The 25592-nt window shown below is 36.8% G+C and overlaps 1 protein-coding gene across 2 annotated transcripts; it reads right to left on the bottom strand.

The window, feature by feature from the left end:
• Window positions 1–654: 654 nt before the first annotated feature.
• Window positions 655–3995, bottom strand: LOC145052487 (serine protease SPPA, chloroplastic-like). 2 transcript variants are annotated; one of them, XM_079000314.1, is made up of 13 exons: window positions 3815–3993; window positions 3509–3678; window positions 3200–3383; window positions 2967–3104; window positions 2679–2849; window positions 2426–2597; window positions 2190–2356; window positions 2041–2110; window positions 1786–1940; window positions 1600–1702; window positions 1411–1498; window positions 1166–1309; window positions 655–1028 (listed from the first exon to the last, which is right to left on the bottom strand). In XM_079000314.1, the coding sequence occupies exons 1-13, from the start codon at window positions 3855–3857 to the stop codon at window positions 801–803; spliced, it is 1833 nt and encodes a 610-aa protein (XP_078856440.1). In that variant the 5' UTR covers window positions 3858–3993; the 3' UTR covers window positions 655–800. The 2 variants fall into 2 exon arrangements, with proteins under 2 accessions (XP_078856440.1, XP_078856441.1); XM_079000315.1 differs by having other exon boundaries at window positions 881–1023; window positions 3815–3995.
• Window positions 3996–25592: the final 21597 nt, after the last annotated feature.

Below are 25592 nucleotides of genomic sequence, written 5' to 3'. Positions count from 1 at the left end.
TCGATAATCACAACTGGGAGTTCCAATCTTCAATGTTAAGAATGTATCAGAGAAATCGAGCTTTTGATGATGATTTTTCACTATGGAAAACAGGGTTTTTTGAAAGCGTTTGAAAGCGAGGAGGGTTAAATAATTTTACATAAATAAATAAATTATATCTTCATCCCTTCACATAATTTCAAATTTAACACTCATATTTAGAATTATCGTTAATAATTGGGTTTTTGTTTTTTTTTTTACTACAAAATTCATGATATAGACTTTTAAATATTAAAATTATTTACATGTCATTTGTCCTTAAGATAATCTTATATCAAAGCATTTAAGGAAAATAGTTGAATGAGGTAGAAAATCCTTATATTAACATTATTTTTGTTCGTATTTTGATTTTTATAGAAGTCGTATTGTGATATATTTCATTTTTACAGACAGAAAAATTTATGTTACATTTTATAAAGTCATTTCGATACAATATACAGCCAACAAAACCATTATTTTTGTTGTGAACTTCTAATAATCGAGTAATAGATTTTCCGTTGTCACCATTATAGGAAACTTTTCCTCCAAAATGAATGATCTCAAGAAATGATTGCTGCGATAGTCGCGTTTTTCTCTTTGAAAAACGTTTAGATATATGTATCGTTATCAAAACAATTATTCAACTATGTATATTTAATCAAATATTTTACCTTTTACACAGATAGATAAATGTATGAAACACCCTTCAACAAACAACAAACAAAACAAAACCAAACCAAATGAAATTTGCTTCATAAATAAATGTACATAAGCTCCCGAGATCAAACAAAATTCAGGTAGTCTTTCAGCAAATTGAAAATAGGGTCTGCAACTGCAAGCGAAGATCCTTCTGATCCCTGAAACATGATCCCATCATCCATACGCGCTTGCACCTCATCACTTGATATCAATCCATCCTTCAGATGATTTAATCCCATTGCTGATGTCATCATGCGAAATAGGATTTGTGGTAAAGAAAGTGATTGTTTCGACACCTCAACCAATCTAACCTGGACACAGTCACCAATATGCATTACATTTACTACAATATTATCACAAAAAAAAAAAAAAAAAAATACAAAATACAAAATAGTTTAGTTTCTTTTATCAGCCACTCAAAGGAAACAGAGAGCAAAAAGGAAGCAACCTTTTTGTGTTGAGGTATTTTGGCCTTGTGTTTGGCTATAGCCACAGCACGTGAGAAGCCTCCAATTGCATCAACTAAACCCTTTGAAGCAGCATCATCACCGGTCCATAATCTCCCTTGAGCAATCTCCTCCATCTTTTCCACCTGTAAACAGCATATTTATATATTCATCAATTACTTGTTAAATTATGTAACCAATGAATGAGTTCCTTAAAAATTAGTTCTTAAATATATCCATTCCATACACTCATGGATCTTGAAGCTGCTGCCTTGTCACGAAACCGTTTATAAGTATTTTGGGCAGATTCAGAAAAAAGTTTCTCTTCATCAGGTCTACACACATGATTGTGAGAGGTTAGAATCATAAGATATAATTAATAATTAAGATGATTATATGAAAATGAAACCAACAATAAGAACATGGATCCTCTTACCTGAAAGGCCTGTCAGCAACATACAACTCAGCAAATCGTCCCTTTGATATGATTTCAGTGTTGAAACCAATCCGTTCATGTAGTTTCCCAAAATTAAGTTTAACTAAAAATAAATAAATAAAGTGCATGATTAAACATACAACTTATAATAATGTAAGCAAAATATTGTAGGATAGTGTAATCTACGTTTGACAACACCAATTGACCCGGTCAAAGTAAGATTCTCTGAGACTATAGTTTGTGCAGCCATTGCCATATAGTATCCTCCACTAGCTGCAATATCAACCATTGATGCAACTACAGGCTTAGATTCAGCCAATAATCTGATTTCCCTCCACATCCTGAATAAAATAAAAATAAAAAAATTTAAATGAGTGCTTATATATATAAAGGTTAATTAAAACACTTATATTTTTCAAGTCAAATTAGAGAAGCACTTACAAGTCAGAAGCAACAGCCCCACCACCAGGACTATCAATTCGGATAATAACTGCCTTATACCTTTTTGACTCTGAAAAAAAAAAAACAAGACAAGTTCATACACATGAATCTAAAATGACATAAAATGAAGTGTATATATACATACATACCTCTTACTTTGCGAATCTTCTCAATGAATTTCTCAGCAATGATGCCTGAATTAGGTTCAAAAAATGACCCTCCTACACGACTAATGCTACCTGAAGCTCTGATTACTGCAATTTGATCTTTGCCACCTGTCAATCCCAAGCTCCATTTTCTAACTCTTGAGTATTTCCTGTAGCAAATTGACAAGTGCTTTTAAGATTATAAGATGAAAAAACTAATTTAAATAAGAGATCATTACTTGTAAGCAACAAGTGGAAGTTTTTTCTTCTCCACAATGCCCAGTTTCTTTTTCAGCATAGATGTAACCTCATCTTCGTATTTTATATCTGTTATCCATCCATCTTCTTTCAACTTTTCTACTTGGTAAACTCCTTCATTGATAAAACTTTCAATATCTTCCTTTTTCTTTCCTGTAAAAGAAACAAATCCAAATTCATTTCTTTGATATGTCAATAGTACTATAGAAAAGAGAAACCACAAACTAACTTCACCTCTGGATTGAGAAACTGTATCGACCCAATTCGTGTAGATATTATCAAGCATTGTTGTAAGCACCTCACGATTTTCTTCAGATATATTCTTACGAGTTATTCGATCACCAAAACTCTTATATTTACCAATCCTCTCTACTTGTGGTTCAATGCCTACTTTCTCAAGTACACCTTTATGCACACCACTTTGGTTAGTTAGGCTCAGAAGTTGATAACAAGATTTGATAGCCAATAATGGGGACAATTTTAAATTTAAAGCTGGAAGTGAAATGTGATATGTGGATTTACCTCCAATAAATGATGCTTGAGCAGTCAAACCATACAAGGAAAAGTAGGCACTTGGAGGGGCATAAAGCTCTTCACAAGCACAGGCAATGTAATACTCCTTTTCATGCCATACAGGTGCATAACCAACAATGAATTTTCCTAAATTGAATTATCACAGTTTAATACAAGTATCAGAATTGTGGTAATTGAAAACTCTTATACATGTAATTTCATAAGAATTATTATAAATCTACCTGACTTTCTAAAATCCAGTATGTGCCTTCTAATTTCTTCAATTTTCGCCCATCCACATTTCAGGGTTTCAATGTGGAGATAAACACCAGATATACGAGGATCATATGCTGCCTTAATTAGGTTTTCACAGATTTGAGGTAGGGATAATCCTGAAGAGAAACGACTCTTCACTTGATCAGTTATCTGAAATTGGCAACAGTAAAAAGTCAATTTCGTCATCCAATATGTTCACTTCGATAAACATTATTGTGTAATTTCGATTCAAGAACAATAGTTGATATAATCGAAAGGGGTGAAAACAACCAAACCTTGCCGCGCAATTTGATATTCAAAATACTACCCTTGCGCACACGTTCCCATGGATAAGCAATTAGCAGGCGTAACTTCACCATGAAGTTCTTCTGTGGACCTAGTTTTTTATACTCAGATTCTCCACTAGGATAATGATCATCCAAATCGCCTTTCTCTTCCTGATTCTCTGACAAAACGTCATCATTTGGTGATCAGATGAACAATTCTAATATATATAATGTTGATTGCATGAACATAATAAAATTAAGAACAGGATCGGTTAATCAACCATGATGATTTTAAACAGAATGATGAATGCTTACTTGTTGTGAGATTTAGTTCCAGTATTTCACTTGATGAAGCCATCTTTTGTTGTAATCGATAATCAAATTCCTTCTGTTAAATGCGTGTGACTAGGTGAACTGGTGAAGTGAAGTCTTTTACTAATTTAAAAAAAAGACTTTTGACTTGATTCTTGTTTTAATCCGTAATATAAATATAAATAAGAACATAGAATAATATGGAATCAAGGAGTATAAAAAGACCGGTGGGTGGTTATTGTCCTACTGTTTTATTATGGATTGTCTAAAATGATAATTTATTATGCTTCCATTATTCAAATTTGAGAAAAAGATAAATATAAAAAGACAAGTCTTCTTGTGTAATAAATTTTATTTGTCAATTTTGCCTTTGTTGGATTTGTATACACGAACGAATGACATCAATTTTTTTAAATGAAAAAAACAACCATTGAATTTTGTAAGTTTTTACCAAAATAGAGATATAGGAAAAAATATTTACCAATCTAGTATACTTTAAAAAATATTTACCAAACTAATAGTGTTTCATTTTCTCTTGTATTTTTCAAATTTACTTGTTGTTTTTATTTATTTTAAATATCAGTTTTTTTCTTTATTTAAGTTTTTACTGTTTTTTTTTTTTATTTTTTAAATATCAGATTTTTATTCTTTATTTCAATTTTTTTCCTTTTTTAAATATATGTTTAACATAGTATACAAAATACATAATTTCATGTTCTTTCGTCAATTAAAAATAAGATGATTTAATGAATAACACTATTATAATTGATTATTGTCACCCGTCACAAAAGAAATACCATGAAAAATAGAGTTTTTCGGTTCCACTGAACATCTTATTAACGGTAATACATTTTATGAATAAATTTATATAGAGGCCATTACCTCCTCCGTTAAACTTTTACATATTAAAAATATATGCCAATGTACGTCTTCTAAATAAAATTTTATGTGCAAATTAAAGATCCACAATATTTTATTTGAATAAATTTATTAATGCATTATTTTAGTTTCAGTTTTTCTAATTTGAATATATATATATATATATATATATATATATATATATATATATATATATATTAAGTGTTAATGTGTTGTTACATTATTTTATAATTTTCAATTATTTGATAGTTGATAGAAATATGGATAACTTTATGGGCAAATTTTCTTATAATACCACAAAAAATGAATGAGCAATTGCAATGATATTTACCACTGCTCATAGTGTACAATATTACATTATTTTTTAATAAGCCATTTTATAATAGTTTATAACATGAGTAATTGCAGTCACTAATATATTTTATTAAAATGTTATCTTAACATTTTTAATATACGTTGAACACAGATGTTTTGACATCAATTAAAAATGAAATATTACATAATTATTAGAAAATATTTTTAGCGGAACTAGAAAACTTTACTTTTTATGGTGTTTATTTTTGAGATAGGTGGCAATAATCAATTATAATAGAGCAATTCATTAAAACAATTTATTTTTAATTGACGATAAGGCGTGTTACTATATACAATTTTTGTTTTTATACTATTTTAAACATATATTACAAAAAGAAAAAAAACTGAAATAAAAAAAATAAAAAACTGATATTTAAGAAAAATAAAAGAAAAAAAATAAAAAGTTGGAGAAAAATACTGATATTTAAAATCAAATAAAAAGGTAAAAAAACTGAAAAATACAAGAAAAATAAGAAAACCACTGGTTTGATAAATATTTTTGAAATTTATACTAAATTGATAAATTATTTTTCCAACCAACTTATTTTGGTTAAAAACTCTGAATTTTGTCTGAATTTTGTTGGGGAACACAATTAAGTTGGTAGGTTGCTAATGAGATGACACATTCATTTATCGATATATACTTTCAGTGTGTCATCATTATTGATGTGTAGATCTCATCACAATTATATTTTTTGACATCAGTATGTAGATTTCTATTAAAAAAAACCTTATATTCATAACTGTGTATCAGCTATACTTGAGAGGACACAACTAAGTTGAGTATTAAACTATTTCCCCATGTTTGTATAATCGGAAAAATATATTATATTAGAACATACACATTCTCAAATATCGGTCCAAATAACATTGATCAAATTGGCAAAATAGATTCTATTAAAACATGTATATTTGCTAAGAATGAAAGTAGCTAATGCAATGCGGCTGATAGTGAATTAGTTTCATTATACGAATAGTTTCCGAACGGTAATTAATTTCCTATATTTTTCCTTTTAGTGGCATTGTTGTGATACACAAACATGTCTACGTTAAATCTAGGGATGAGCTTTAGAACCGAACTAGTCTAGAACAGGAACCAGATTTGCTATATTATAGGAATCGGGAACCGGACTGTCAGTGTCACGCCGATTCCGGTTCTGGTCCCGATTTTTTAGTTATTTTTCAAACTATAACTGGTTGATATGTTGTCTTATGAGGCATGTATATGATCTAATATTTAACAAAAATATGACTTTGTACATTCTAAAATGATGTACAAAGTATAAACACTAAATTACATGTTGGAAAATGTCACAACTAGGAATTCTAGTGCTTTTGTAAACATTAACAATCATAACATTTGTGAAAAAAACTTGAAAGTATGCATGATGTTTATTCAATAACACCAAAGTTCCATCAAACACCGTATGCAAATAGTCAACAAAAGATTGGAAACCCTAAAAATCTCGGTTTAAGTTCATTATTGACTAGGATTTTCTTATTGGACCTAGTGGACCAATAAGCCTCCAATTTGACTATTTTGGGCTTAGGACCCTTAAATGGGCTCTAATTTAACCCACCTTCATGAGATTTAACATTTTGGGCCATATTGGGCCTAAAATGGAATAAACTACTCCAATAAGCCCTAATGGGCCATAAAACTTATTCTTTTATGCAAATTGGACCGTAAACCACCCTAAGGGCCCAATGGGCCGAAAACCTCTTATTGGACCTTGTGTTTTCGAGCAAAGCCAAGAATGGGCCAAAGTGATTTTCCTTCCCCCTCTCTTTAGCTCATTTTCGGCCCAAATGAAAAAGGGGGGGGGGGGGGAATGTAGAATTATGAGGGCAAGACACATCATTTTTACATTTTGGATTTCCATGCAAGACTTCTCTCTTCCCTCTTCTTCTTCTTCTTCTACTCTCGGCCGAGAGCATCAACACACATACACACACACACACACTTAATTCACTTCCAAATACTTCCAAATCCTCTCAAGAACACCTTCATTCTTCCATCAAAATTTCGAGATTGGCAAGCATTCCAAGAAGGTTCTTCACTCATATCACACATCCTTGGTAAGTTTTTACTTAGATCCATGGATTAACTTCTATATCTGATCAAAAATCTTCTCTTAATTCATTCAAATTCATGATCAAGCTTCTTAGAACCCATCTAAGCCCAAAGATTTCTCAAGGAGCTCATTAAGGCCGAGAACTACCTCACATTCTTCCATTTCTTCTTCAAAATCACGAGCAACAAGCAAAGGTGAGTTCATACCCCCTTGTTTTTGGTTTTTACTTGTTTTTTTTTTTTGGGGGGGGGGGGGGGGAGAATACAAGTGTTATGTGTTGATCTATGTGTGTTTGCATGTTATATGTGATTCCTTTGGTTTTTGGTTGTGATAATGTGTTAATACTTGAGAGATTGCGAGATCTATAGCAAAAGTGTGAAAGAATCATAAACAAAAACATAATAAACAACATACATCATAGATCTAAGAGTCCTTAAGTTTAATAAGTGAAAAACAAAGCCAAAGATCTTTACAAGTGTCATTTTGCAAAAATAACAAAGATTGGGTTGAAAATTGATAATTTTCGGTTTTATGAGGGTTATAAGGTAATTATTTATATAAAAGATGATTTTTATGAAAAAATAACTTTTCAAAGGGCCAAAACATAAATTTTAGCTAATGGGCTTTAAATTTGGGCCGCACAGATTTTTGGGCCCAAACTTGCGAAAATGGAGAAGTTTTAGGGACTGAATTTATAAATTCATATAAGTATGAGTCTAAAACATAAACAAATAAGTTTCAGGGGTGGAAAATGATTTTATTACCAACTTGGACTGAAAATGCAAAGTTCTTGATTTTGGGGTCAAAACTGTAAAACTTACGGAAATTGAGCCAAAAATATAAACTTTTTACAAATAAAGGTTGGAAATGACAAATACAATAGTTTTGGACTGAAATTACTATTCAAATAAAGTTTGGGTTAAAAATGTCGAGAAAAATGGTTTAAGGACCAAAGATGTCAATTTTCATAAAAAGGGACAAAAAGTGCCATTTTTATAGATAAAGGGGCTGAAATGGTCAAACTAAATGTAATTGGACCAAATCGACAATTAAAAATTTTTGGGTTAAATTTATCAAGCTTATAACGCAAAGCTTTATATATATATATATATATATATATATATATATATATATATATATATATATATATATATATATATATATATATATATATATATATATATATATATATATATATATATATATATATATATATATATAAAGCTTCGTTATAAATCAAACGTCAAAGCGGTTTAATACTTTGAATAAACATTTCGTTTACAACAAATAGCTTCATTCCGAACTTAAGATCAATGAATTATAAATGATTTAATGGTTGAGCTCAAATATTTTCTATTCGTGCTAATTGGCCTTCATGACCCAATATCATGACTATTTGGGCCCAATATAATCACACATGTTTATTGGACCTCCGGTGGCCCAATTACATGCCTAATGGACCCTCAATGACTTTTACATGTTATTGGGCCTTAGTGGCCTATTTGCATTGCTAGTATGGTCCAAATCAATCATATGCCTGATGGGCTAACATGTCCGTCGTATACTCGACAACCTATAATAACATACATGACTAGTGGGCCTCTGCTGCCCTCTTCTCTTCGTCTGTTTGGCTTACCTTTTATTCAAGTAAACATAAATCAGGTCGTTAAACAAGGTTATTCAATTTCAGTTGGATTTAGTGGGAAATAACGGGTGACACCAATAAGTGTCCGTCGTAGTCTGTAGTTATAACCAGAGTCTCCTGGAGGAAGAGCGAGAGTTTGTGTATAGATCTATACGGGGGTGACTCCCCCACACCTGAGCTGTTCGCTATAGTTAGACTCGGCTAGTCTAGGGTGAGAAAATCTTGATCAAAACCGGCGTTTGGAAAAATGCCAAGACAGGCGAATTAGTCATTATTATGCATGGTTATAACGACTCACATAGAGATCCAATACCATCTAAGTAATCATGGGAAATCATATTCATTCGTTGTGATGATACAATATACAAAACTATCATACTATTTATATCGGAAAACATCGGGTTTTCCGGGGGAACAATATTATTCACTCCTACACTCAACAACTATAATACAATAATCACTTTTGAACAACAATCACTTTTACTTGTTTTGAAATCACATACACATGCACTTATGGGATTATCGCATCTTTTTCGCAAACAACTTTTGTACAGAAAATATCAGATTTTCTGGGTTTTACAAATAATACAAACTAATTTTATATTAAACATGCTTATGAACTCACCAACATTATATATGTTGACGTTTTCAAAACAAATTGTACTCTCAGGTAACAAATAAGCTGAAGAAAGTTACCAAGTGTGTTAGGATGTTATGTTTTGTGACTCTCAAACAATTTATGCTATGGATATGTAATATTTAAACAATGTACTTGATGTGAACAATGACAGTTGTACTATGTAATGTTGGTGATGTATGTGTTTGTTCATGTATATTCATTGTGATGATATTTCAATTTAAGTCACGCGAGCCCTCGAACGTTTCCGCCGTCTGGTTCGGGGGTGTGACAGGTTGGTATCAGAGCTCTGGTTATATTGAACTGGCATATCTAACCACACATTGATATACAACTATAAACCCAAAGAGGGACTAAATAACTCTGAACAAAACAAATAAAGTATAATAATAAACACTCTTACTTGTGCGACTTAGGAAAATAAACATATTAACAATTCAAATAAGATGATTGGAGGATCCCGACATCTCGGTTAAGCCAGGACTGTTCATAGTTGTATTAAGGGGCGAATGTAGCCTGATCAAACACATTTCCTCCAGAATATAACTTTCACATGTCCTGGGGCGATCGCGATGGTCGGTAAACCTAAAACATACCCTTTTTTTTTAACCAAGAAGAGAACATCAACTCAATTTAGATAACAACTAAAACATCTTAGGAGTAATAGTAGTTTATTTATATACCCTCCTTGCGTGTTGCTCATCACAGTCACCATGGAAGAGGAGCATCAAGGCATTCAGTTTCACCAGGCCTTGGTGGCCCATGGAATGATTGAAGACGACCCCGAGGAAGGACAAGGAGCAGCTCATGATGTTGGACCCGACGGGTACATCGATACGGATTACGAGTTTGAGGGGACCGATGACGACACGGAGGGGGAAGGGGACACAGACGAAGTCCCCGTCGAATCACCTACCGAAGAAACGGACCGGGACCATCCTGCCCCACCAGGAAACCCCATGGGAGAGGATCGTTCGCTGGAAGAAGAGGTTGCCACACTTCGACGACAGTTGTTTGCTATGGAAGCACGAGCCATGCAAGGTGAGCAAGAACGGGATGAAGTCATCGGAAAGATGACCGAGATGGCTCAAATGCTGGCACAACATTTTGGGATATGATATCGTTGTCACCATTAGGAAAATTACAGCAGGATCAGGATCAGTAGTATGTGTATTGATATTAGGTCTCTCTTATATGATCTATGCTAGGTACCATTGACTCTATGTTTAAGTGATTACACTACTCATAGGGTCGTCCTGCTGCCGGATTTTATATTTCCATGTACTTTATGCCGTCTGGCAAATTTTCAAGTATCAAAACTATTAGTATTAATGAAAATGCTTTATGTTTTATCATGATATTGTTATCTACTATGTCTTTTACTTCCTTGTTTTATGTCAAAGTGCTAAATTACTTAAGTACATGCCATACCCCTAGACTATAGGATCACAACTCGCAAAAGCCATAGGTACTCAACATCTTTCCGTTCCATGACAGAAGGATTCCTCAACGACCCACCCGTGGAAACCCCGAGCCGACGCCACCAGAAATCAACTCATTTGAATTTCAAGCAGCTGTATCTGCTGCAGTCATTAGCAGCACTGGCACAGATCTACAATGGGAACAATGGTGGAGTCAACGGGCAAGGGACCAGAAGCTCAAACAACAGAATGAACCAGGGGCCTACCAAGACATGCTCCTACAAAGATTTTACTAACGCCAAGCCACAAACATTTAATGGCACAGGGGGAATGATAACCCTGAAGAGATGGATTGAAAAGGTGGAATCGATGTTCGAGATATGTGAATGCCCCGAAGAGGTCAAGGTGAAGTTTGCAGCATGTACATTTGTTGATCAAGCTCTCACCTGGTGGAATAGACATATGGAGGCCATGACTCTTCCCGTAGCCAATACCATGCCGTGGGCGGAATTGAAAGAAATGCTGATGGCTGAGTACTGCCCGCGTGGCAAAATTCAAAAAATGGAACAAGAGTTATGGAACCTCACAGTCCGAAACTCCGACATCGATGCTTACAAATCAAGGTTTAGCAAATTGTCTCTGTTGTGCCCTGACATGATTACCTCGGAAGGAAAGAAAATAGAACGATTCATCTGGGGATTAACTCCCCCAATTCAAGGAAACGTGATAGCCGCAAATCTTGAAACCTTTGACAGCGCCAATAGGTTGGCCAAGAAGTTGTATGAACACAACAACAAAAAGGGGGAAAAGTAGGGAAAACTGAAAGCAAGAGGGAGAGTGATAACAAGAAGGGAAAGAATAACAAGCGGAAGGGACGAAAAGGCTCAGAGTCATCAAAGAAACAACAAACAGTGACAGTTCATGCTGCAACCACCCAAGTTCCCTCCACACCACATGTTCCAACCTTATCTACCCCAAGTGCCCCTAAGCAGTATTCCGGAAATCTCCCAAAGTGCGACAAGTGCAATTTTCATCACAATGGTGAATGCAGGGAGATGCATTGTACCAGTTGCAACCGAAAGGGTCACACGGAAAAATACTGTAGAACCTATCCTCCTCAGAACCAGCAACCGGGAAACAACAACAACAACAACCGCAATAACAACAACAACAACAACACCAACAACAACAACGACAACAACACTGGGGCTAGCCACACCTGTTATGGATGTGGAAGGACTGGGAATTTCCGTCGAAACTGCCCCAATGTCAACAATCCAGGGAATAGAGGAGTAGGGAGAGTGCTGACCATGGGTCAAGGAGAAGCGGTTCAGGATCCCGCTGTTGTCACTGGTACGTTTCTCCTTAACAACACATATGCATGCATCTTGTTTGATACCGGGGTGGAGCGGAGTTTTGTGAGAAATAAATTCAAATATTTGCTAAAACAACAACCCAAGAAGTTTAATGAAACCTTTACGGTGGAAATGGCTAATGGGAAAACAGAATCAATTGAGGAAATCTACGTAGGATGTACCCTGACCTTAAATCACCACGTGTTTCAAATAAATTTGATGCCTGTAACTATTAGGAGTTTTGATGTGATTATCGGCATGGATAGGTTGAGCCCCCATCATGCCGAAATTATGTGTGACGAGAAGGCCGTTCGACTTCATCTCCTTAACCATGAAACCCTAATCATATACGGAGACAAACCCAATACGAACCTTCGTCTTATCTCGTGTATTAAGGCGTATAAGTGTCTACAAAAGAAGGACTTGGCATTTCTAGCTCACATCGTGGATAAATCCAAGGAAGAGGTTAGTATTCGAGACATCCCACTGGCTTGCGATTTCCCTAACATCTTTCCTGAAGACCTTCCGGGGATACCCCCTAAAAGACAAGTCGAGTTTCAAATTGACCTTGTGCCAGGAGCTACACCCATCGCCAAATCGCCCTATAGGTTGGCTCCTGTAGAGATGAAAGAACTGTCAAGCCAACTCAGTGAACTCTTGAACAAAGGATTCATCCGACCTAGCTTCTTACCTTGGGGAGCTCCGGTCCTTTTTGTTAAAAAGAAGGACGGATCCTTTAGAATGTGCATCGATTATAGAGAGCTAAATAAGCTCACTATTAAGAATCGCTACCCACTTCCACGAATCGACGATCTATTCGACCGACTTCAAGGAGCAAATTACTTCTCTAAGATAGATCTGTGATCCGGCTACCACCAACTCAAGGTCCGGGAAGAGGATATCCCCAAAACCACTTTCCGAACTCGTTATGGACATTATGAGTTTGTTTTAATGCCCTTCAGTCTAACGAATGCCCCTACCGAATTCATGGACCTGATGAATCGAGTCTTCCGACCATTCCTTGACAACTTTGTCATCGTTTTCATCGACGATACTCTGGTCTATTCTCGAATCGAAGAGGAGCATGGTCGACATCTCCGACAAATCTTGGAAACCTTGCAAGTCGAAAGGTTATACGCAAAACTCTCTAAGTGTGAGTTCTGGATTTGTAGCGTAAACTTCTTGGGTCATGTTGTCATCTAAGAAGGGATACATGTGGACCCTTCTAAGATCAAAGCCATTGAAGGATGGGCAGCCCCAACGACACCCACTGAAATTCGTCAATTTCTGGGTCTCGCAGGCTATTACAGAAGATCCATTTAGAACTTCTCCAGAACGGCCAAGCCACTTACCATTCTTACACAGAGGGTCGTACAATTTGAATGGACCGAAAAGCAGGAGGTTGCCTTCCGAACTCTGAAACGCGCTCTCTGTAGTGCGCCAGTACTATCATTACCAGAAGGAATTGAGGACTTCGTAGTTTACTGCGATGCTTCGAATCAGGGTTTAGGATGTGTACTTATGCAGCGTGGGAAGGTGATATCATATGCATCCCGACAACTAAAGACACATGAGGTGAATTATACCACCCATGATCTCGAATTGGGAACTGTGGTTTTTGCCTTGAAGATTTGGAGGCACTACCTTTATAGTACGAAGTGCACCATTTTCACCGACCACAAGAGCCTCTAACACATTTTAAATCAAAAGGAGTTAAACATGAGGCAGCGAAGATAGGTTGAGCTGCTAAACGATTATGAGTGCGAAATCAAGTACCACCCAGGCAAGGCTAACGTGGTAGCTGATGGGTTTTGGCCATATGAACATTCCTATGTGCACATGCAAACCCTAATGCTTGGATCTAGGTTTCTATAATTAAACATGCATTGAATCCAAGACTTCTAATGACTAATAGAGTATAAGAACAATACAAAATCAGAGTTAGAAGCTTACCTTGAAACACTTGTTTGATCTTCTTGTTCTTGGAGCTTTAGAGTCACAAATGTCACTCCTTTAATGGCTTACAAACACCAACTAGCAAGAGGATGATTTGAGAGAGAGGAGAGGGAGGAAATTGGCCAGGGTTTCTTTGCTTTAGCAGATGTGCCGATTTTCCTTGCCCTAAGGGTCTATTTATACTTGTAAGGCTCCTAGGGTTTCACCCTTAAACCCTAATTGGATAACTTTTACTCAAAGCAATCCAAATCCTTTCCCAAGATAAGCCCTTGGACGATTTGTGGCTTATCCCAAGCCCTTGAAATCGTCCAACCCTATCCAAGAAGGGTTTACAGCCCAAAGTGTAACTATCAAACAATTGACAATTTATACCCTTTTATTTAATTAATCTCTTTAAGTCACCAAATTAATTCTAATTAATTTTATGACTTATATTAATCAAATAACAATATTATTATTCCTTATATTATTCTCATAATATATTAATAATATTTACTCTCTCATAATAAATCATCCTGTCAAGTTGCTATGGTGAAGGCAACCCAAAAGGACCATGCACAATCGGGTCAAATACTTGCCTAATATAGTTGCAGCCTTAGACACTATTCCAACAGTCTCCCACTTGGATAAGTCTAGTAACTATATGCACAAGTACAGTTCGATTTGCAATCGTAGCTCTCAAAGACGTTGTCAAACTCTGATCTAATCAATCTTGTCCTTTAGATAAGGGATCGTACAGTCCTCTGTTAGATATCATGCTGACAATTCTATGGAATAATTTGTCTAGCAATTGGTTTGTCGATCTCCGATTCATTTGACATAGAAATTAATCGAACACATCAATTCAGTTCTGACCGGGCCCGGGACATAAGTCAAATCAAATCATCGAGCGGCCGAGATATCGCTTTTACCCTCTTGGGATAAAAGTAACAGATAAACTTCGACTTATATGCATTTACTTATTCATTAATCAACTATACACAACAATGTGTTTTATAACACCGAGTTACTGATGCGTTTTCGCATTATCAATGTACAACCAATTAACAAATAACAAACCATATATCTAGGTTTTAAGACTATATGATATTATCGTCTTGCGATCACCCTTTTATATCATATTCCATAAGGTGATTCCAGCAAGCGCGGGTTTGTTCCAATGCTCAAAACTAGTTCATAAGCACTCATGAACGTTGCAGCAACCCTTTGCTATGTCTAATACCATTTAGAAAATCTACACACCGATTCATGACAATCTTCATTCATATCTACTTCCCACATATGAATGATTATGGACAATTTGAATAATTCGATTATTCTTAATAAACTCAATTATTCTGGAAGTCAAAACATGCAAAATGAAACAATAGTTAAACAATTAACATAAGACAGTAACATTACTTATAAATAATACTCTTTTATTTATTCATCAAATGTTAATTACATTTATCTATTACACGTTTCTACTACTATCTAATCTATGCTAATATCATCCTTCAGCCCAATACTCCTAGCATGCTGCAAGTGCTTAACCCTACTCAGTCCCTTCGTAAGCGGATCTGCTGGGTTATCCTCCGATGATATCCTCTTCAATACGAGTTGTCCTTCTTCTACACGATGTCTAATAAAGTGATATTTTCTGTCGATATGTCGTGATCTACCATGATCTCTCGGTTCCTTGGTCAAGGCAACCGCTCCTTCATTATCACAGAAAATCTCCATGGGCTCCTTTATGGCGGGTACAGCTCCAAGATCACCAATGAAGTTCTTCAACCATATTGCCTCCTTCAACGCTTTGCTCGCTGCAATGTACTCTAATTCACACGTTGAATCAGCTACGGTTTCCTGCTTGGAACTTTTCCAAGTCACTGCTCCTCCATTCAGGGTAAAGACCCAGCCCAACTGCGAACGGTAGTTGTCCCTGTCGGTCTGAAAACTGGCGTCACTATACCCTCGCACCTTCAAGTCATCACTTCCTCCGAGGACTAAAAACCATTCCTTCATCCTCCGAAGGTACTTAAGGATATTCTTCACCGCAATCCAATGGGCTCTGCTAGGATTCCCTTGATATCTGCTTACCATGCTCAAAGCAAAGGCTACATCAGGGCGAGTACAAGTCATAGCATACATGATTGAGCCAACTACGGAAGCGTATGGTACTCGGTTCATTTATGCTATTCCAGCTTCGGTACTCGGACTTTGAGTCTTACTCAACTTCGCATTACTTTGTATCGGTAATTCTCCCTTCTTCGAGTTTTCCATACTAAAACGTTTTAGTACCTTATCTAAGTAAGTGTTCTGACTAAGTCCTATTAGTCTCTTACTTCTCTCTCTTACTATCCTTATTCCAAAAATATAGGAAGCCTCTCCGAGGTCCTTCATAGCGAAGCACTTCCCGAGCCAGGACTTAACCTCTGCAGAGTCGGGACGTCGTTTCCTATGAGTAGTATGTCATCGACATACAAAACGAGAAAGCTAACTATGCTCCCACTGGCTTTGACATATACACACGATTCATCTTCTCTTTGTACAAATCCAAACTCTTTGACTTTCTCATCGAAGCAAAGATTCCATCTGCGAGATGCTTGCTTAAGTCCATAAATGGACTTCTCAAGCTTACACACTCTATTCGGATGCTTCAGATCCACAAACCCATCTGGCTGAGCCATGTAAACATCCTCAGCCAACTTCCCATTAAGGAAAGCAGTCTTGACATCCATTTGCCAAATCTCATAATCATGAAATGCGGCAATCGCTAGCATCACTCTAATAGATTTTATCTTCGCAACTGGTGAGAAGGTCTCATCATAGTCAATTCCGGGAGTTTGAGTAAAGCCCTTCGCAACCAATCGTGCCTTATATGTGTGTACGTTTCCATCCACGTCGGTCTTCTTCTTGAAGATCCATTTGCACCCAACGGTCTTACGTCCGGGTACATTATCAACCAAATTCCAAACTTGGTTGTCATACATGGATTGGATCTCGCTATCCATTGCCTCTTTCCATTTCGCAGACTCCGGGCCTGCCATGGCTTCCTTATAGTTATTAGGTTCATCAAGGTTTATTAGTGTACCATCACTAATATACGTGTCCCCTTCGGTAGTAATATGAAAACCATAAAACTGGGGTTGAACTCTAACTCTTTCGGAACGTCTAAGAGGTAAGGACTCGTCAATCGGTTCAACCGGAGTTTCCTCCTCGGGTTGAGTGTCAGCGGTAGAGGTTCCTTCATCTATCGACTCTTGAATCTCTTCAAGCTCGATTTGCCTCCCACTGTCTCCTTGGCTTATGAGTTCTCGCTCTCAGAAAACTCCTCTCCTCGCAACGAAGACAACATTGTCCTTCAGTCTATAGAAGAGATATCCAAAGGATTTATGCGGGTAGCCGATGAAAATACATCGCTCACTACGAGGTTCGAGCTTGTCACGAGTATCTCGTCTTACGAAAGCCTCGCAACCCCAAACCTTGATATGTGCCAACGAGGGAGCTTTCCCTGTCCACATCTCGTGAGGTGTTTTGACAACCTTCTTAGTAGGGACTCGGTTAAGGATATGGGCGGTAGTCTCTAAGGCATACTCCCAAAAAGAGATAGGTAGTGAAGCACGACTCATCATAGAGCGAACCATGTCCAACAGGGTTCGATTACGCCTTTCTGCCACACCATTCAACTGCGGTGTCCTAGGTGGCGTCAATTGTGAAACTATTCCACACTCCTTGAGATAGTCGTGGAATTCAAGACTTAGGTACTCTCCTCCTCGATCGGATCGAAGCATCTTGATTTTCCTGCCCAATTGATTCCCCACTTCATTCTTGAACTCTTTGAACTTTTCAAAAGTTTCTGAATTTTGCTTGATTAAGTAGATATATCCATATCTACTATAGTCATCGGTAAAAGTCACATAGAAGCGGTTCCCATCCTTCGTGGTTGATCTAAACGGTCCACATACATCGGTATGTATTAGGTCCAATAGACCCTCACCCCTTTCACACGTACTTGTGAAGGGTGACTTAGTAATCTTTCCAAGTAAACAAGATTCGCATGTGTCATCTTCCCTAAGGTAGAATGACTTCAACACTCCATCCTTTTGGAGTTGGGCTATGCGTCTCTTGTTGACATGTCCAAGACGACAATGCCACAAGGATGATCTATCCATACTATTGGAAGAATCCATGCATAAAACATCATTTCCTAATTTATCTACAATCATAACGGTTTCATAAATTCCATTACATGGTATAGCTTCAAAATAAAATACACCATTTAGATAAGCCAAAATAGAACCATTCTCATTATTAAAAGAAAATCTAAAACCTTGTCTAAACAAACCATGAAATGAAATGATGTTTCTAGCCATTTCTGGCGAATAACAACAATTGTTCAAATCTAAAGATAAACCATTCCTAAGCACTAAAGAATACACTCCAATCTTGGTCACAGGCGACGATCTTCTATTCCCCATGATTAGATTTATTCTTCCATGCTCTACGTCTTTATTTCTTCTTAGTCCCTACACATTAGAACAAATGTGGTAACCGCAACCGGTATCAAGAACCCAATAAATAGCATGAGGTGAATCATTAGATTTAATTGTATAAATACCTGTGAAAGACGGCTTGATCTTTCCTTCCTTGATGGCTTGCAGGTACTCTGGGCAACTTCTCTTCCAATGTCCTATCTTGTGGCAGTGGTGACACTCTGCCTTCTTTGATTAGGGAAGGGTTTAGCAGGATCAACTTTGGTCCCACTAGAAGAGGCACCATCTCGGGGCTTAACCTTGCGATGGTTCTTAGATGAATCCCTCCTCTTCTTTCCCTTTCCTTGTCCAATAGCCAAGACAGGAGCAGTGGGTGGATTGGGAGTTGGTGCAACAGACTTGTCCTTGAAGTTGCTTTCAGCGACCCTCAAGAGACCTTGGAGCTTGCTTAGGGTGACCTCTTCTTTGTTCATGTGGTAGGTCATCCTAAATTGATTGTAAATTGGAGGCAAAGAGTGAAGCACCATGTCGATCGCCAAGTCTTCCCCAAAGTCAACATTCAACTTGCGAAGACGGTCGACATACCTTTGCATCTTTTGCAGGTGCACGGTAAGAGACTCTCCATGACCCATCTTAGCAGAAATCATGTTAGTGAAAATCTCATAACGCTCTTGTCTCTCGTTTTGGTGGTATCTCTCCAACAAGTCTTGGTGCATCTCGTACGGGTACATGTCCTCATAGGACTTTTGGAATTCGGAGTTCATAGTGGCTATCATGATGCAATGTACCTTCGTTGCATCACGCTCGTGAGTTTCAAAAGCGGTCATTTCAGCCGGAGTAGCGATTTCAGGGTTGATTTTCTGGAGCTTCTCATCGAGGACATACTCCTTGTCCTCATAGCGAGCAATAGTGCGAATGTATCTTATCCATTCGCTAAAGTTCGTCCCATCGAAAGTGACCTTTTGATAAAGGCTCATCAATGTGAAAGAACTAGGAGCAGCGTTGCTTGCGTTCGACATCTACAAATAGAAAGGACAAAGATAGATTAGAAAATGAATCCCTAATTATCACCCAATAAGAAAAATTAGGGCTAGGATCCAACAACAATATTTACATATTAGAAAAGGGATGCCGTAATCTAACATGCAAATAATATGAAGGTAAGTGAATGACGATGCACTAATTCTCCACCATAAAACATAACTTTAAGTCCTAAATGTATTGAGAATTCCTAGGTTTGGATGAGATTCATTGAAACTCTTCAATGGCATGTTTAAATATCGATATGCCCCTCTTGTTTGTGACTGGGATATCGAGGATCACAAAGCGGGTTTGAATTACCATGCAAATTCACATGGTGCCTTCATTGTAACGATCACCTATTCGATGTGCCGGTAAACCACACACGCTCCATCGAACTATGATAATCAATGAATCACCCTTTGCCACCTTTACTTAGAAACAATTAGTGTGCCGGTAAACCACACACGCTCCACTAACTTCTTAGCAAGGGTGCAAAGTGTAATTTCATGGGATTGCATCAATTCACTTTTCCTAAAGTAACTAAGATTGGGAAATTTTTAAAAAAGTGTAGTTACTTTGTATTTCATATTATACTTTTAACGAGAGGATGAGGTTGCCCTATCCTACCCGTTCGGCTAACGACCCTCCACCGATCAAGCAAGCGGTAGGTGTGAGTGTACACCCATTAAGCGCTATTTTATAGGCAGCAACCTTATACCCACCTTATAGACCGACTTCGTGAATGAGGCCTACTAACGGTAAGACTAGCATTTTAGTTATATATATATATATATATATATATATATATATTAATCTTGTAATATTATATTAGTATAGGGTTGGATTTTAAACTTGTAAAATTCTAGGGTTTGAAATTTAAATTGTCTAAATTAAACTTTTAATCACAAAACATAAATTTCAAAACTTGAGGGCAAGTTTTAAACATTTAAAACATAGAGGATCAAATAACAAATAATCTTAATTAACAATTAATTCCATAATTATCCATATTTGATTTATTTAATGATTTCTTGCAAGGTAATTACCAATTTAATTAAAATAATTAATTAATTATCACATAAGGAAATTAAATATTTTATTAATTGATAAATATCTTTAGTTAGATCAAGATTATAGTCCTATATATCAAAAAATTGGATTAGGGTTGATCTAATATGATAAAGACAAGTTTCCATAAGATAAATATCAAAAAATCCCGATTTTAGCTCTTCCAGACGCTCGGACTCGTCGAGTGCACCATGGGACTCGCCGAGTCAGGTCAACTCGCCGAGTCCACCATGGGACTCGCCGAGTCCATGACTCAGAATCACAAAATTCGAATGTTGCAAGCAAGAAACAAACCATCAAGCATCAATTTAATAGAAACCAATCTAGGCTCTGATACCACTGATGGGTTTTGGCCATATGAACATTCCTATGTGCACATGCAAACCCTAATGCTTGGATCTAGGTTTCTCTAATTAAACATGCATTGAATCCAATACTTCTAATGACTAATAGAATATAAGAACAATACAAAATCAGAGTTAGAAGCTTAGCTTGAAACACTTGTTTGGTCTTCTTGTTCTTGGAGATTTAGAGTCGCAAATGTCACTCCTCTAATGGCTTACAAACACCAACTAGCAAGAGGATGATTTGAGAGAGAGGAGAGGGAGGAAATCGGCCAGGGTTTCTTTGCTTTAGCAGAGATGCCGATTTCCCTTGTCCTAAGGGTCTATTTATACTTGTAAGGCTCCTAGGGTTTCACCATTAAACCCTAATTGGATAACTTTTACTCAAAGCAATCCAAATCCTTTCCCAAGATAAGCCCTTGGACGATTTATGGCTTATCCCAAGCCCTTGAAATCGTCCAACCCTATCCAAGAAGGGTTTACAGCCCAAAGTGTAACTATCAAACAATTAACAATTTATACCCTCTTATGTACTTAATCTCTTTAAGTCACCAAATTAATTCTAATTAATTTTATGACTTATATTAATCAAATAACAATATTATTATTCCTTATATTATTCTCATAATATATTAATAATATTTACTCTCTCATAATAAATCATCCTGTCAAATTGCTATGGTGAAGGCAACCCAAAAGGACCATGCACAATCGGGTCAAATACTTGCCTAATATAGTTGCAGCCTTAGACACTATTCCAACAGTAGCTGACGCCTTAAGTCGGAAAGAATACTCAAATCGTCGTGTGAAAACTCTTTCAATAACTATTCAATCCCATCTGTCCTCGCAAATCAAAGAAGCCTAGTTGGATGCCATGAAGACAGAAAACAGAACAAGCGAAGCATTACGTGGAATGGAAAAGAACTTCAAAGTCACGAAGGACGGAGCATATTATTTCATGAACCGAATATGGGTCCCTAAACTTGGGGGATTCAGAGAGGTAGTTATGAATGCAGCCCATAAGACAAGATACTGCATCCATCCGAGTTCAGATAAAATGTACCTGGATATCAAGCAGCATTATTGGTGGCCTAACATGAAGACATAAATTGCCACTTATGTTAGCAAGTTCCTCACTTGCGCTAAAGTGAAAGTAGAATATAAAAAGCCCTCAAGAATATTACAACAACCAGTAATACCCGAGTGGAAATGGGAAAGGATTACCATGGACTTTGTGACCAAATTTCCCAAGACAAACGATGGATTGGATGCCATATGGGTAATAGTCGACATGTTGACAAAATCCGCCCATTTCCTGCCAATAAAGGAGACATACAAGATGGAATGTCTGATGAGAATCTACATCAAAGAGATTGTGAAACTCCATGGAGTACCAATATCTATCATCTTAGACCAAGATAGTAGATTCACTTCACGCTTCTGGCAGACGCTTCAGAAAGCTATGGGAACATAACTCGACATGAGCATTGCTTACTGTTGGGTTTTGGTATACTACAACATCCTATGGTGCACATACAACCCTAAATACTTTGGATCTATTTTTTCACTAATTATACATGCAAATGGTTTCCAAGGTATTAATCTTACAACTAGCATGCATTTAACATAAAAATATAGTATAGTAGTTAGCATGACATACCTTTTGATGGAGCTTGAATTCTTGGTGTATTTGGCCTTAAAGAGCTTAGCGCTAATAGTGTGGAAGCCTGAAATGGAATCACAACACACCATGGACAAAGGATGAACTTGAGAGAGAATTCCATGCACACAAAAGACACCATGAACTCTAAAAAGATACAAGTGGCGATTTTGGGCAATGAAGTATCTATTTATATGTGGGATTTGTAGGGTCATGGATTGTGACATCCCCAAAATCTCGGCCAGAAAAGACCGATTTTCATTTATGCTTTTAAAATAATTTCAGAGTAAATCCTTTTGATTTGAAAGAGTTGCGGAATTTGTTCCCAAAAACAAAACATGATAAAACATTGTTTACCAAAGCATTTCATAAAAGAAATGTATTTTCATTATATAATCAAAACTCGGGGTGTCATGTTCCGATACAGACCAATAAGCATAAACGATAACATTACAAGTCATTCAACAAATATATACATATACAAACTTGTAAACAAAACAACTTGATGGTTTATCCATCTTATGCCCTCGCGCCACTTCCTGTAATACAAATAAAACTGAGTGGGTCAGGCTTGGGAGCCTGGTGAGCATATAGGGTTTTCAACCCACAATAAATAATCATATTTAAGTTTCACCAACCAACAATAACCCAATTACCCATTCCCGTTATTCTCACTTTATGTCCCTAAGAGAACTAACATAAGGGACCTAGTCTAAGAATATTCATCGGGGCGACAACACATGCTTCGAGGGTTCCTCAGCAATATAAGTCAAATAAGGCAACCATGAGGGGGATGGAGTATAGCGAATGAACACCCGAGTTCATTAACACCTACAGGTGGCGAACCTGCTAATGTTCCACAAGACTGTCTAGAAAAGTCCGTGGTCATCATCTAAACTCCGCTAGATGACTGAATCAAAACAACAACGAGGCCTCTCATCTGTTTATTACACACCAACTGTCTACCCATGTTCTACCCAACATATTAGTAGATAAAAATATACATTTTTATACATAGATAAAAACCAGTATAGCATGCTTTGAATCAATACATATTCCACATAACAGATGAGGCACACACACATAACACGTATTTCATAGAAAACAAATCAGATCTATGAGATTAAGCGTTAGAAGAAAGCAACCACACACTCACACCTATAAACAACAACATACTTAATACACTCGAACCATACTTGTATTATTATCGTGTTTATGAAAGGTAGTATACACTCACTTGATCAGAAGATGATCGAACATCACTACGACTTGCAGAAGTAGTAATCCTCAGCAAATCTAGAAGATCTCTACAAAAATCGAACTTCTCGCGGGCAGAGCTTCGGCTCGGGAACCGCACTTCTCGGGATCTTCGGGATCTCGGGACTTGCTTCGGGGCTCGAGAGTAATATCGGGGCTTTGGGGTATTTCTGGCATGCAAATCGATGCAAAACGGGAGAGAGAAGAGAGAAAAATAGCAAAGGAGTTGGCTGCCCTCGCATCCTATTTATAGGAGGCTGGAGCCTCGGAGTACGCGGGGTGTACTGCTCCGAAATCGTCACTGCGTTCGTCATCCGAAGTCCTCAAGTGCGAGTGTCGACATCCTCGGTGTACGCGGGGCGTACTTCGGATCAGATCGGTGACTCCTTCGGATAATCATCCGAATTAAAGATTAAATTTAAATACAAATTATTTAATAAACTTCGGAAACTCATATCTTATTCATACGAACTCCGTTTTTGACGTTCTTTATATCCACGCGAAGGTGAGACTATGCTCTACAACTTTCGTTTAGACTCCGTCGGCTAATTTTAACTTTATTTTTATTATTTATTTTTAATAGGCCGGGACAGAAAAACTTCGTTATAAATTCATAACTTCTTCGTTTGACGTCCGTTCTCGCCTAACTTTTTATCGCTTCGATACCAACAACGAGACCTTCGATCCTCGTTTAGGTTGCTTCGGCTAAAAACCCCTCGATCTCAGATCGAGTATAACAGGCTACATACCGCTAAACCGAAACTTCGATAAATCATAACTTCCTCATACGAAGTCAGATTTGGGCGTTCTATATATATTCGGAAACCTCGTTTCAACTACTACAACATTATTCAAAGATATCAAGTTTATTTTACACTTAAATTTTGACGCTTATTTTTATTCTTAATTAATCAAACCACATAATTAAGCAATTAAGCACAAAACACATAATACTCAAATAATACAATCTTATTATTTCCAAACGGGTTACAAAGGTTAACCTAGACCATTACATTGCTAAAAATGGCAAGCCCGGAAACACAGGCGTTACATGGATATAACCCAAATCCATACCCATGGGTTTTATGATCCATGGTTCATGTGGCCTAACTCTTTATGTATCCATACATAAACTTGGTCCAACATGGATCATAAGCCCAACACACACACACACACACACACACACATATATATATATATATATATATAACTAATTATCATAATTAGTCCCCATAGATTTAATTAGTCTCTTTCAACCACTAAATTAATTGCAAATTAACTCTTGATCAATACTAATTAAAACATATGATTTCATATTAATATATTATTACTTATAATATATTAATAAACCATAAATAACCTTCTCTCAAAAATCCATCCTAATAAATTGTCCTGATGATATGCAACCCAAATGGACCATGCTACTCTCGGGTCGAATACATACCAATAATAGTTATGGGCTTAGACACCTAATCCAACACTTACCACCCAAAAACGGATGGTCAATGTGAGCGAACCAATTAAACGCTTGAAGATATGCTTCGGGCATGTGCGATAGACTTTGGAAGGTCGTGGGATATCCATTTTCCTTTAATTGAGTTTTCGTACATCAACAGTTATCACACAAGCATC

Source organism: Lactuca serriola, chromosome 5 (genome assembly GCF_051521515.1).
Source record: "Lactuca serriola cultivar US96UC23 chromosome 5, Lser_US96UC23_V15, whole genome shotgun sequence".
In the NCBI taxonomy this organism is placed as follows: domain Eukaryota; kingdom Viridiplantae; phylum Streptophyta; class Magnoliopsida; order Asterales; family Asteraceae; genus Lactuca; species Lactuca serriola.
The sequence above is the reverse complement of the archived record's forward strand: the minus strand, read 5'-3'. Positions and strand labels throughout refer to the sequence as shown.